We start from the raw sequence: 12,566 nt of genomic DNA, 5'->3' as shown, positions 1-12,566 counted from the left end.
ATCATAGGTTGTTATTCCTAACAAGTAGTATTAGAGTCATGCCCCTAACTCAGTAAGTTGGTATGATCCTGAAGTGTCGAACAAAGTGATAAGATCCTTTATTCGAGGGGAGAAATGTTGAGAATGCAACTAAAGTCTCACATTGGTTAGATAAGGAGTCACAATAGGTAGGTGTATATATATATAATTTCATTAAGCCTTCATTTTATTAAGCATATCTAGGATCTTGAAAATAGAAAATGAAAACTTCATGGATTTAGTAGAATTTCTTAAAGGAAATCAACCGATTAGGTTTAAATAGATCTTCAAATATTTTGATGCATATTCTCATATTACTAAAATATTTGAAATAGCTACTACAGAACCTTGTTAGCATTTGTATAATACATCACATGGATATAAAAAATTCATTTACTCAAGTTGTTTGAGCTGATTATGTGAATACTTGTTGATATCTTTTGATACATGTAAAACTCAAATTTATTTGAACTGATTATGTGATTATTTGTTTGTATGTTGATGATATATTGATCTTTGATACAAACATATATGTAAGTAACGATACTAAGTTATTTATGTCCTCACAATTTGAAATAAAAGATTTATGTGAGGTTAATATGATGTTAGGGTTGATGTCCTAAATCTCATGGATCCTGTAGTTTGTAATTGTAATATACAAACAATTTATTTATCTAATAAAATTCGAGGCATTTTATTTAACATTTAATAGCATTAACTCACAAAACCAATAAATTAAGATCCAATGTTATCTTCTATAACTTAAACATGTATATGGAGACATACAGGGGGATCATGTTTAAGAGATAATTTAAATGGTATGTAGTAGATGGATAAGGTTGGGTACCTTATTCTAGTGACACTACGAATACAACCTGCTTTGTAGATGTTACAATTATTGTAAAGTATTATAAATGATCTGATCCTAATCATTCATGTATGAGAGTGGGGTATTTTATACAAAGAGTTTGTATAAGACCATACTATAAATGACTAGTCTCACTGTATAACATCGTTGATAGAAGAGAATTACATCTCATCAGGATGACCATAGGTGACTTGACCTTAATCCTGAGTGAGTTGTGAACTCTTGCCTATGAAGGTTGATCCACATGGGTGAGGTTATTTAGTGTCGCAGACTCAATATGCCTACAATTTTGGAGATTCGTCTGATTGGGGAGTTGGGAACGCAGCTACACAAGAAGAAATTCATTCATACTTTATAGTAAAAGTAAGTAGAGAAATTGCTCCCTTAATAACTGATTTCGGGGCTTGAACAATACGATGTCATACCCTCTCCTGGCCTGAGAGGGGTTTGGTCATAGTTGGACTATGACTTATTGTTTATTAGAGGGATCAATGGTACTTAAGGAGTTAGATGTAACTATAGGGGCAAAACGGTAATTTGGCCCAATTGTCCTTACAAGCAATTTGTTAAGGGTCAATGTATTGTTGATTGGTTATATCCAATGGACATAGAAATATATCTGTAGTGCAAAGAGTGCAGCTATCTGTCTTTAGTAGAGTGACCGACAGTTAATGAAAGTTAGGTTATTTAATTAAAGAGTTTAATTAACTATCCAAGTACAATTGAAGCTTCAATCTATATGCTCATAAGGTCCTCTTGGTAGCTAAACTGGGACTATTAAGAATCAGATTAATTTTGGATTAGTTTGAATTGTTCAAATTAATTGAGGAAATTAATTATATAGGATATAATTAATATAATGTATTTGATACATTATAATATAAAGTTTATTTGAGAGAAAATAAATATTTGAATATGCTTCAAATATTAATTATATAAATTCGATTAATATAAAAACTATAGGTTAAATTTAATATGAACTTGATTTATAATAAATACCATAGGGTTAATGAGAGAATTACAAACTATAGGTTAGATTATATTTGGTATAATATAAACTATAGGTTGTATGTTATATTAGATATAACATATAGTCTACTATATGCATTATATAATAAAGTAGTTATTATATAATTATATATTATTAATTAAATTAAAATTTATTTTAATTTAATATTGTTTAAATTTTGAATTAAAGAGAGGGAGTTATGAAAATAACTTTCCTCCCTTTTTTTTCTCATAATCGTGGATGTGTGAGAGGTTGGACAAAAGAGATTCATCTCTTTCCCTTCCATTTAATGCAAAATAAAGAGACAGTGTGCTTTCTTCAAGAATTTTGGTTATCTGCATTTTTTATCTCCTCTCAAAATCTTTCTCTCCCTCTCTCAAAATTTCACGAAACCCACAAAACTCTCGTGGATTCTCAACCCAAAAGAGAATACTAAGGTTACCATTGTGGTAGTGTTCGAGGTTGGATTGGGTTGCTATTTTGGTGAGCTCATGATTCAAGGAGAGACCAAAGAGTTTGTTGGAAGAGGAATTTCGTGAAGAAAATTGTTATGTCTTCAATGGTATGTTTTTCTAAACCCCAATTCCTCTTTTCTTATGTTAAAGCATGTTGTAACTAATAATGCATAATAGTTTTCGTTCTCTATAAATTTTATCTTTCTGTGAAAATCAATTTTAGGACACAATCACAAGTCCACTGCAATTTTAAAAAACATTCAGTTTAATATTATTGAAAATGAATTTTATTTATATCAATCACACATTGAAAACTAGTAAAGAGATTTGATAGTTTGATGACACTCTTGTAAGAACACCTTATGATACTAGTATGAGTCTTAAGAAAAATAAGTAAGATAGTGTTTCTCGATCGGAATATGCAAAGATTATAGGTTTCTCGATCTGAATATGCAAAGATTATAGGAAGTGTTATGTCTTTTATGAACTATACTAGACCTATTATTGCATATGTTGTGAGAAGACTGGGTAGGTTTCATAGTGGGATCGACCTCTTACTTCCACTTTAACTACAAGTTAGTTAGGTTGTTGTTCAAGATTTATAAATATTGTTTGTTTCGAGCTAGGTAGAATTAACAACACCTACTTAGCTCTGGACATCGGGTAATCGCGCTTGCACGAAAAAGAATTACCTACCATTTTAAATTTTTATAAAAAAAATTACCGTTTTATTACCGTTAAGGGCATGTTTGATGGTTGAGTTTAGTTGGGGTGAGTGGACTTAAAAAGCCCACCCGGTGTTTGATGCATGCTTAACTTAAAACGGTGGATTTTAAACCCACCATTTTATCCCCTTGTTTCTTCCCTCGCCCCATTTGTAGGTTCATTATTCTGCCCCTCTCTCTTCTCGCCACACGTAATTAATCACTTCGCTCTCTTTCATCGAGAAACCCCCTTTTGTTTTCTTTTCGAGTATGAGAAATTTGGTGATAATGGAGACTGTAAAATTGTGTTTTCAAATTCGGGAACTGAAAACAAAGCTTCAAGAAGATAACTCAGAGAGTAATCTTTCGGTGGAGGAAGAAATGGTGGTGGTGGCTGATTCTGAAAATGCTCCGATCGAACAAACTAAGCCAAATTGGGGGGATCAGTTCTCTGTGTCTGCCGGCGAGTGAGTCCTAAGACTTTAATTACGAGAGCTTCAATTAGCAATGGCGAAGAAAGGGAAGAGGCACCAATAGAAGAAGCGACATTCTTCCTCGATTTCAAAGATGGATCGCGATTCGAGCGTGATTTTAAATGAAGATTACAGTCCAACAGCGGGGATTTCTTCACCCGGAGTGCTGCAGAATCACCAGTAGTATACTTTAATGACGGAAGCGTTATCTCCACCGCCCTCCACCGCCGTGAAACTCAACTACTTGCAGTTTCAGAAGGGGTATCAACAAAAAACCCAGATGTTTCCAAAAATGGAGTATAATTTCTTCAGCGGAGAGGAGGCTTGCAATTTCTTCTCCGATGAGCAAGCTCCAACTCTGCACTGGTGGAGCTAAATCCATGGCGGTAAAAAGGCGAAATTTAAGAGAATAAAAACGGAAAGTAGATTTTGAAAATTTGGGTGTGTAAGTTAATTCTAAAGATGGGTGGAATGGAATGAAGGAAGAAGATGAAGTTAACTGGGGAAAGTAATGGAGAAATTGAGGTGGGATTCTCCATGAAAATAATTTGGGCTATTTTTTTTCCTTTTTGCCTTTGATTCTTCCATGAGTTCGTGAGGGGATCAAAACTGAAATCCAAGTTGTAAAAATGAAAACCAGAAAACAAAAAAACAAAAAAAAAAAAAAAAAAAAAACAGAGAGAAAATCAAATAGGTGTTAGAAAAAAATAATGTAATGGAGAAATAACCATAGTGTTCGCTCTTTTGCCGTCGTTCAAACAAAACTTTACAACTTCCATTCAACTTTATGGACTTCAAATTGAGAAGAAAAGGATTAGTTTTAGGTTTCATATCTAAGTTCATCAATTTAGTCCCTAAACTAAAAAAAAGTTAAAAAGTTCATTTAATAATTATTTCATTTTTTGTCTTTTGTTTTTAAAATTAAGTCTATATTTTTTTCATTTTTTTATAATGATTTGCATCTTTCCTAAGTACAATAATTAAATTCTTAATCAAATTTTTAAAATAAAAACAAATTTAAAAACTGCTATTTTAATTTTCAAATTTTAGTTTACAGTTTTTGAAAAGAATACATGAAAAATAATCTACTATGTTCTACAAATTAAGATAAAAAATTGAGATTTTCTAGTTTATGTCATAAATGATTTGAAAAAATAGGTATATAGTTAAAATTAATGAACAATAGCAAAGCATAAAACTAAAAAAATAAAAAACTGGAATAAAAAACAAACAGGAAAAAAAAAATAGAACCAATCTCATTCACAAAAAACTATGATACCCAACTCAACTCAATTCTGCACTCAAACACAAACTTCCAAACTCAACTCAACTCAACTTTGCACATCAAACACAGACAATAATTACCAACTCAACTCAACTTTGCACAACAAATACAGACAATTTAACTCCTCAAATAATTTAACTCTCCATATAACAATTACCAACTCAACTCAACTCATCACACACTAAACGTCCCCTACATGTTTTTATTTACTAAAACAAACGTGTTAGATTTGAATTAATTCTTGCAATTAATTCCAAATCTAAAAATATTTTTTTTCTTAAAAAAGTTTTTTAAGCAGCAGCTTGGGGAGACACGGAAAAAATTAGCTTTTCAGATCTTTTGATCCTCTCTGTTTTCGGCTGCCATTAATGTTTCTGAGCTAATTTTTCGATTGATTACAACCCATTCTCCAACGACTGCATGTCAGAGTTCGGGTGTTGTGTAAACCTTGGAGAACAATCGGCTTCTTGCGATATAGCACCGAGGTTGCTCCGTTCTTGCTTTCAAAGTAGTGGGTTTATTCATGACTCAATAATTTTTATCTGGATTAACAATTATGTTTTTGTAACACCCTAAATTTTGTTTTTAATGTAATTTCAATATTTTCTAGTATTAGAGGGCATTATTTGAAGTTTGAAAATTCAAAATGTAATTATTGTGATTTAATTGCTAAGAAAAGGGTATTCCAATTTAATGGTTTATTTGGAGGGAGGTTATGGAAATTGGACTTTTAATGTCACACAAATTAAATTTGAAATTAATATCAAGAATTAGTTCATTTTGGAAGGAAGAAGTGTTTCAATTTAATGGTTTAATTGGAGGGAAGTTATGCAAATTGAACTTTTAATGTCACACAAATTTAATTTGAAATTAGTGTCAAGAATTAATTTCATTTTGGAATGGGGTTATGTCACACAAATTTAATTTGAAATTAATGTCAAGAATTAATTTCACTATGGAAGGGGGTGAGTTAGACTCTTTGTGAATTGAAAATTTTACGGGAGAAAAGGATTGAAAGTTGGAAGCAGGGTTTGATTGAAGGAAGATTTTGGAGATTGAAATCTTGAGGGTGGTTGTTGCTCAGGCTTCGTTGGGGAATTGAATTCAAAGATTGATTATTGAAGACTGCCGCTTGGAGCGATATCTGAATCTAGTATCGAGGTAAGTAATCTTACTACTGGAAACTGCCCACGGGTCAGACATTAGATGTATGTTAGCATGACAGATTGATATTATGACAGAAGGATAGCATGATAGAATAATAGTATAGTATAACCGATGTATGTTCTTGTATGATGATTTGAAAGATTAATTGTGCACATAGATACTTGAATGCTAGCATGAGATGATATTTGATTCCATGAGGTTGAATTTGATCTGAGGATATTGAGGCGTATATATATGTTGTAGAGCCATGATGTTGAGGTGTATATGTATGTTATAGAACCATGTTGTGATACTTATGATGTTGAGATTGTGATATTGTCCTCATTGATTATTTAGATGCCTATTAGATGTTGTGTTTCCTTCGGGATTCACTAGAGGTGGTGTTATCCTTTCAGATTCACCAAAGGTTGTGTTTCTTTCAAGATTCACCAGAGGTGGTGGTTTCCTTCGAGATTCACCAGAGGTGGTGGTTTCTTTTGGGATCCACCAGAGGTTGTGTTTCCTTCGGGATTCACTAAAGGTGGTACTTTCCTTCAGAATTTACCAAGATTGTGGGTCTTACGGGACTTACTAGAGGTGGTGGGCATACTATACTACAGTAGGATAAAGATCAGTTTTTCATGTATGTATGTGTCCCATGAGAACTAGAGAAGTTTATATGTACCATCAGAGGTAGGCATCTAGAGGACATAGATGCCTAGCCTAACCCCCCAGTAGTGGAGTTACTTACTGAGTATTTTATATTCACCATTTCTCATGTTTATGTTTTAAGTAAGGGTAGGGACACGCCGGCGAATGACAAGAGGAATCCGTGATCGAGCCACTGGGACCAGTTCTATGCTTCCGCTCATGATATTTAGATTTCTTTCGATATTTTTTAACTTTCAGTTTGACGTTTGAAACTTACTATTAAGATTTGTTTTTAGACCTATTTATTATCATTTATGATTTATGGGTACCTATCGTCTATTTTTAATATTTGAATTTAATGAAGATCTTTTGAATTTACGTTATTTATTTAGCATTTATTTCACTATAAAAGGGTGTCGTTTTAAGTTCCATGCATGCATGTGTGTTTAGTAACAGCCCAAATTGAGTCCTAGGGGGTCGGGTCGTTACAGTTTTCATATAGGTAACTTGAACTTCTGACTTCTTTTCTATTATTTAGATTCTCTTACTGACTTCACATCGAAATTATTTTTCTTTGATCAAATAGTATTTAAACCAAAATAATATTTTAATAAAAAATCGATTTAGATTGTAGAAAAAGGATTTGGGATCTCAAAAATAAAGAAGTAAAAGAAGAAGAAGAAGAACTCTACCATATAGATAATGAAATTAATGCGATATTTAAATATGAAACAAATACTTAGACAGTGCTTGCTTCGTGCTTCACATCTCAGAGTTCCCATGTGCAATCTTACTTATTGAATAAACAAATAAAATAGAAAATCGATCTTCCTTATGCAAAGTTCTCATTTTCTAATTACATTTTATATTTTCTTTGTTATTTAATATCTGCATGAATCATGGTGTCTAATACTTTATTCTTTTGTTTTTTATATTCAAAATCTACTCAAATAGTTTTTTTTTTTTTTTTCATAAATATCATATCTAGAAGTTTATTCAATTTTAGTTCTTATATTTTTAAGATGTCCATATTTAGTATATGTACTCTCAATAAATCGTAAATTTTATCCCTACTACTTGTTATGGTTATTTTTTTTCAATTTTTTTTTGTTTATTTACATTTTCACTATAAATTTTGAAAATATATTCACATGATATATTTTCTTTAAGGAAAATTATTATTATTATTTAGCCAATTTCGATAAAATTTATTTTTAATATATTAAATTTAAGATTTATTATAAATACAAGATTAAAGTTGAATAATACTCGAAGTACATGAATTAAAGTAACATTTTATTTTTTTTACAGTTTGCTCAAATTATATAAAATTTTGACTTTTCTTGTTAAAAAATAGAAATAAATACCTACTTTATCTCAAAAGTTAGCTCATTGTTTGTTTGTGTTTTACCTTAAAATGAAAATAAATGATAAATAACCATTTTTTCAATTGATTAAGATGCTCATCATTTCACTAAAAGTTAATGGAATATTACACTTCAAATAATAAATGAAAATTTGAAAATTTCAACCTTTAATTTTAAAGGAATGAATACATACCAATTACCATTTAACTATATTCATTTTTAACGAAAAATATTTACTTTTATTATTATTAAATTAAACTAAAAATCTTACATGTATTTGACTATTAACTTATAATTTATGCATATAATATCGATTCTCTACATAATTAAAAATATCTGTACTTCTTAGATTTTAAGATTTAATGATGATTCTATAAAATTAGTCAAGGTGGCTATAAGCTGATTTGAATATTTGTATTTTGGTTGTCGACGTAGTATTTATAGTATATTAGTGTGTATACATATTCATGTAATAAAGTTATATATATATATATATATATATATATATAGGCATCACTCTAATTCAGAGAGTCAAGCGAGCAGAAATCCCCACTGTTCTTCTTTCTTCTTCTTATTCTTCTTGTGTGGCTTCTTATTGGGGTTGATAATGGCCGCCTCATTTGCTGCTCCCGCTCAGGGCTTGGTTCATCGTCAAAATCTGACGCTCGCATTTTCCAATTCCAACTTCAATCGCACTCAACTTCAATTCCAGGGGACACTTTCTGCAAAATCACAACCCTTCTCCTTTTCTTCTCAATTGAAGCTTCCTAATGTTGCCTCCCCCACCAACGATCACCGTTCCTCTTTTGTGCAAACCGCCGCCGTTCGCCACATCGTCGGCTCTCTTGCCAAAGCTGGTGGCCTTCGCTTTGCTGTGGTCATTTCTCTTTCCCGCTCTTTCTTCTTCTTCTAATTCATGATGTTCTGTTCGTTCTTGAGGTTACTCAGGCGTTTTTTAAAAAAAAAAATAATTTTGGACTTGTGAGTTCTAGGCATCTGAAGTGGTTTTTCCTTTTCGTTTGCCTAGTTGAGAATCATGCTTTTAGATGATGCTGTCTCGTCTGTGAAATTATTCGCTTCTAAGAAACGTTCTTTTGATATGTTGCCTGCATTCAATTCAAAGGTTATGTGACAATGAGTGATTTCTCTGATTCGCTACAATCAATTCAAACCATGCCTATGTATTCTTGTGATGTATATAATTGAACTTCTTACAAGCCTTTTAGCTGCAGCCGTCCGGGTGAATTCTGTTATCATGAGTCTAAACTGAGTTTTTTGGCCTCCTAGTCATTTCTGACTATGAACTCGTGATTTAACCATAACATCTATGTTATTTCATGTTTGCATATTCCATTGATGGGTTTGTCACTGTTAACATCTTTTTGCTTTGGTGAAGGTTGTGGGGCGGTTCAACGAAATTGTGACAAGGCCAATGCTCGAGGGAGCTTTGTCTACATTCAAAAGTTATTCAGTGCAAGACGAGGATGTTGATGTAAGCGTTTCGTTATACAACATGGGAAAGTCGCATCTTCTTGTTTTTTGCTAGTTTTGGAAACTTAGATTCATTTATTTTAATTAATCGAAACAGAAAACAAGTTTATGACACCGTTAAGCATATGCCAAGCAGAGCAAGCTAGTGAATAATTAATTTTTGAAATTATATTGTTTCAAAAGGCTATTGAGGCTCACACCGAGGCAAGACTCTAACTTTTAGCCTTGAGATTGATGCCTTCTTTGAATCACAAGAGGCAAGCCACTTGTGAAAACACACTGAGGATTTAAGTCTCTGCTCCTCGTGTAATGATTAGAAGAATAATATTAATTTGCCTCTTTCTTATAAAATTTAAAGGTTTGAGTTGGGGTAATTTGAACATTTTTAATTTTAGTTGATATTAGTAGTGATGCTGAAGATATCCTTTTAAAATTTTTGTTTAAGTGGGGTAATACACTTTTGTATGACTATTATGTGTTGATTTGTAAAACTTTTTTTACGTAAATTTGGAGTTGACCCTTCACCTCTTAGGAAGAGCTTAAAGTTGCCTTTAGCCTTTAAAACATGGGAAACTAGATTTTCTGTATGTCATGAGTACAAGTGAACAATTTTAACTAGATATTATGGGTACGAGTATAATAGGGTGACTGAATTTCATTGACAGACAACAAGTATAATAAATAACATACACCTTTCATCAGATTTGCATCGAGAGAAAACGTGGATCTGACCTCTGCTAGTTGGCATGGAACTTTAACTTTGCTTGACATGTTGACTTTATTATTTACCTCACTATCGTATCAGGTTGTCTGGGTCCCGGGGAGCTTTGATATTCCTGTGGTTGCTGAAAGGCTTGGGCGATCTGGGAAGTACCATGCTGTCTTGTGCATTGGAGCTGTGGTATGATTTCCCGTAACATGTATCAAGTCCTTTTGTATATTCTAGTCTTGAGTGCACTTATTAATATCACAAACCACTTCATTATGATAGATTAGAGGTGATACATCCCACTATGATGCCGTTGTAAACTCTTCTGCATCTGGAGTACTTTCTGCCGGTTTGAATTCAGGTTGATTTTCTTGTTTCTGTTGTTTAGTAGAACTTTCTATTATTTTACCCTATTAATTTAAGTTTTTCTAACCAATTTTTGTTTTGAATTGCTTATCTTTTATAAGTTCAACCTCACGGGTTGAGCTTTGAACATAGTGGTTAAGGCTTTTGATTCCTATTGATATCTTCAAGAATTCTAAGACCATCATATCTTGAGACATTTAAGAACGTTTGAGTTACTAAATACTAAATATTGCAGTGAAGTTGACTTCATTATTCCAGTTTTTACATCTATGAACCATGAGGGATTAAGGAATTTCAGGGTATGAAAAGGACAAGCATCTGGTTGCTATAGATTCATAAGTAGATGCAGATACATAAAATTTGTGTCATGATATGCACATTCCTAGGCTTTTTTTTAAAAAAAATGGTGTCTCCAATTAAAGCTTATATTTCTCTCTCAATTGCACGTTAACAGTACTCGTAATTAATTTGATATAAAAATGTTTAAGGCCTTGGTCATCAGTCGAAGTATCTCCTTTTTAATGGAATAGCAAGGTTATAGGTTATATTTCAGCGGAGCAAGGCCCCTATTAAAGCATCTCAATATAAGGCTTGGTAATAGTTTGAGTTGGAACAGCAATGATTTTATGTTTAAGCTGTTGGGAGCTGTAGTGAACTATGTTCTTGTTTTTGATAACTGATATGAGAATTATCTTTTACCCGTTATATGTGCAAACCTGTGTTAAAATTATTGATAGACTCGGACATTGAATTATTGATAAATACAATACTAGTAATCTCTGTACCATCTTTTTAGAGAAGTACCATTTATGTCAATGTTGCCATCTTAGTTTTACTCTTTCTTCATCTTTTAGTTATCACCAGAAACTTAAGCCATTTTCTTATGCCCGTGTAGGAGTTCCATGTGTATTTAGCGTCTTGACTTGTGACAACTTAGAACAGGTAAATATGATCTAAACTGACTGTCAACAAGTATTCTACCTATAGAGAATTGTTTTCAAAGGAGCTATGTGATTTCTGATCATTATACACTTTTTGTCCCTTATTTATTTCTGTGTAGGCTTTCGATCGAGCTGGTGGTAAAGCTGGAAACAAGGGTTCTGAGGGTGCTTTGACAGCTGTAAGTTGTAGTTAGCTTACAGTGTTCCAAACTTCCAACGGTTGCTTGTTCTAAGAAAGAAGACTGATTACTAAAACATTTACTGTTCAAAAAGTTGGCCAAAGCAAAAATATATGGGGAAATGGCTAATATGGGAATAAAAAGCATCAAAATTGTTTTTTTTACATGTATAGGTTTATATTTGAATTTAGTCATATGGAAGTGGTAACGCTTGGAATTATATTTATGAACTTTATGATTAGTATTAAAGATTTTGCATCATTTGGTCATTCTTAGTGACTTCTCTTAGCTTCTCAGAAGTGATTTAAAGTTCTATTGTATTCATGGGCCAATTTCACTTGTCCTACAGATGGAGCTGGCGTCTATGTTCGAGTACGACCTGAAGTAGTCGAGAAATAAGATCTAACAGTTTCCATTATCCTTAGTGTTGCGGTTTCTTGCATTTCTCTGCTGTCTTTGGTAATTGTAGAATGCTTCATCAAAATGGAAAGAAGCCACATGATGTCTGGGACTGAAGTCAGCTGAAACTCCTCCAGATGAAGGAGAGGATTTCATGATTTCAATTTTCAAAGTTTCTTTGCTCAGCGTTGTCTTTTAACTGTTTATGTTAGAATAAAGATACAAGGATGTTCATTTGTGGCATCGTGTGATTCGTAATGTACAATGAACAAAGTTTATATTAATGAAGAGCCCTTGTCAATCATTCATAAGTTCAATTCTGAACGCTGTGTTACTCTTTAATTATTCAAATTGATGCACCAATTATGGCTCTTGGTATAAGGGTTTTTTTCCCCTACAGCTTCCTTTCAAAACTTCATTTTTATCCTACATTCAATGGTGTAAATCATCAATTTCTCGATTTAGTATTATTCAGTCGCACGTGTTGGCCGATGTCTAGTTGAAA

The 12,566-nt window shown here is 32.5% G+C and overlaps 1 protein-coding gene and 1 pseudogene across 1 annotated transcript; both read left to right on the top strand.

The window, feature by feature from the left end:
• Nucleotides 1-2,901: 2,901 nt before the first annotated feature.
• Nucleotides 2,902-4,160, top strand: LOC120076833 (uncharacterized; annotated as a pseudogene).
• Nucleotides 4,161-8,465: 4,305 nt separating this feature from the next.
• Nucleotides 8,466-12,378, top strand: LOC150029887 (6,7-dimethyl-8-ribityllumazine synthase, chloroplastic-like). Its single transcript, XM_090310277.1, has 7 exons — nucleotides 8,466-8,853; nucleotides 9,373-9,468; nucleotides 10,273-10,368; nucleotides 10,459-10,537; nucleotides 11,438-11,484; nucleotides 11,603-11,662; nucleotides 12,012-12,378. The coding sequence occupies exons 1-7, from the start codon at nucleotides 8,584-8,586 to the stop codon at nucleotides 12,048-12,050; spliced, it is 687 nt and encodes a 228-aa protein (XP_090166403.1). The 5' UTR covers nucleotides 8,466-8,583; the 3' UTR covers nucleotides 12,051-12,378.
• The last annotated feature ends 188 nt before the right edge of the window (nucleotides 12,379-12,566 follow it).

Source organism: Benincasa hispida, unplaced genomic scaffold, assembly GCF_027475165.1.
Source record: "Benincasa hispida cultivar pf3 unplaced genomic scaffold, pf3_genome.v1.1 HicScf836, whole genome shotgun sequence".
NCBI classification, from domain to species: domain Eukaryota; kingdom Viridiplantae; phylum Streptophyta; class Magnoliopsida; order Cucurbitales; family Cucurbitaceae; genus Benincasa; species Benincasa hispida.
The sequence above is the reverse complement of the archived record's forward strand: the minus strand, read 5'-3'. Positions and strand labels throughout refer to the sequence as shown.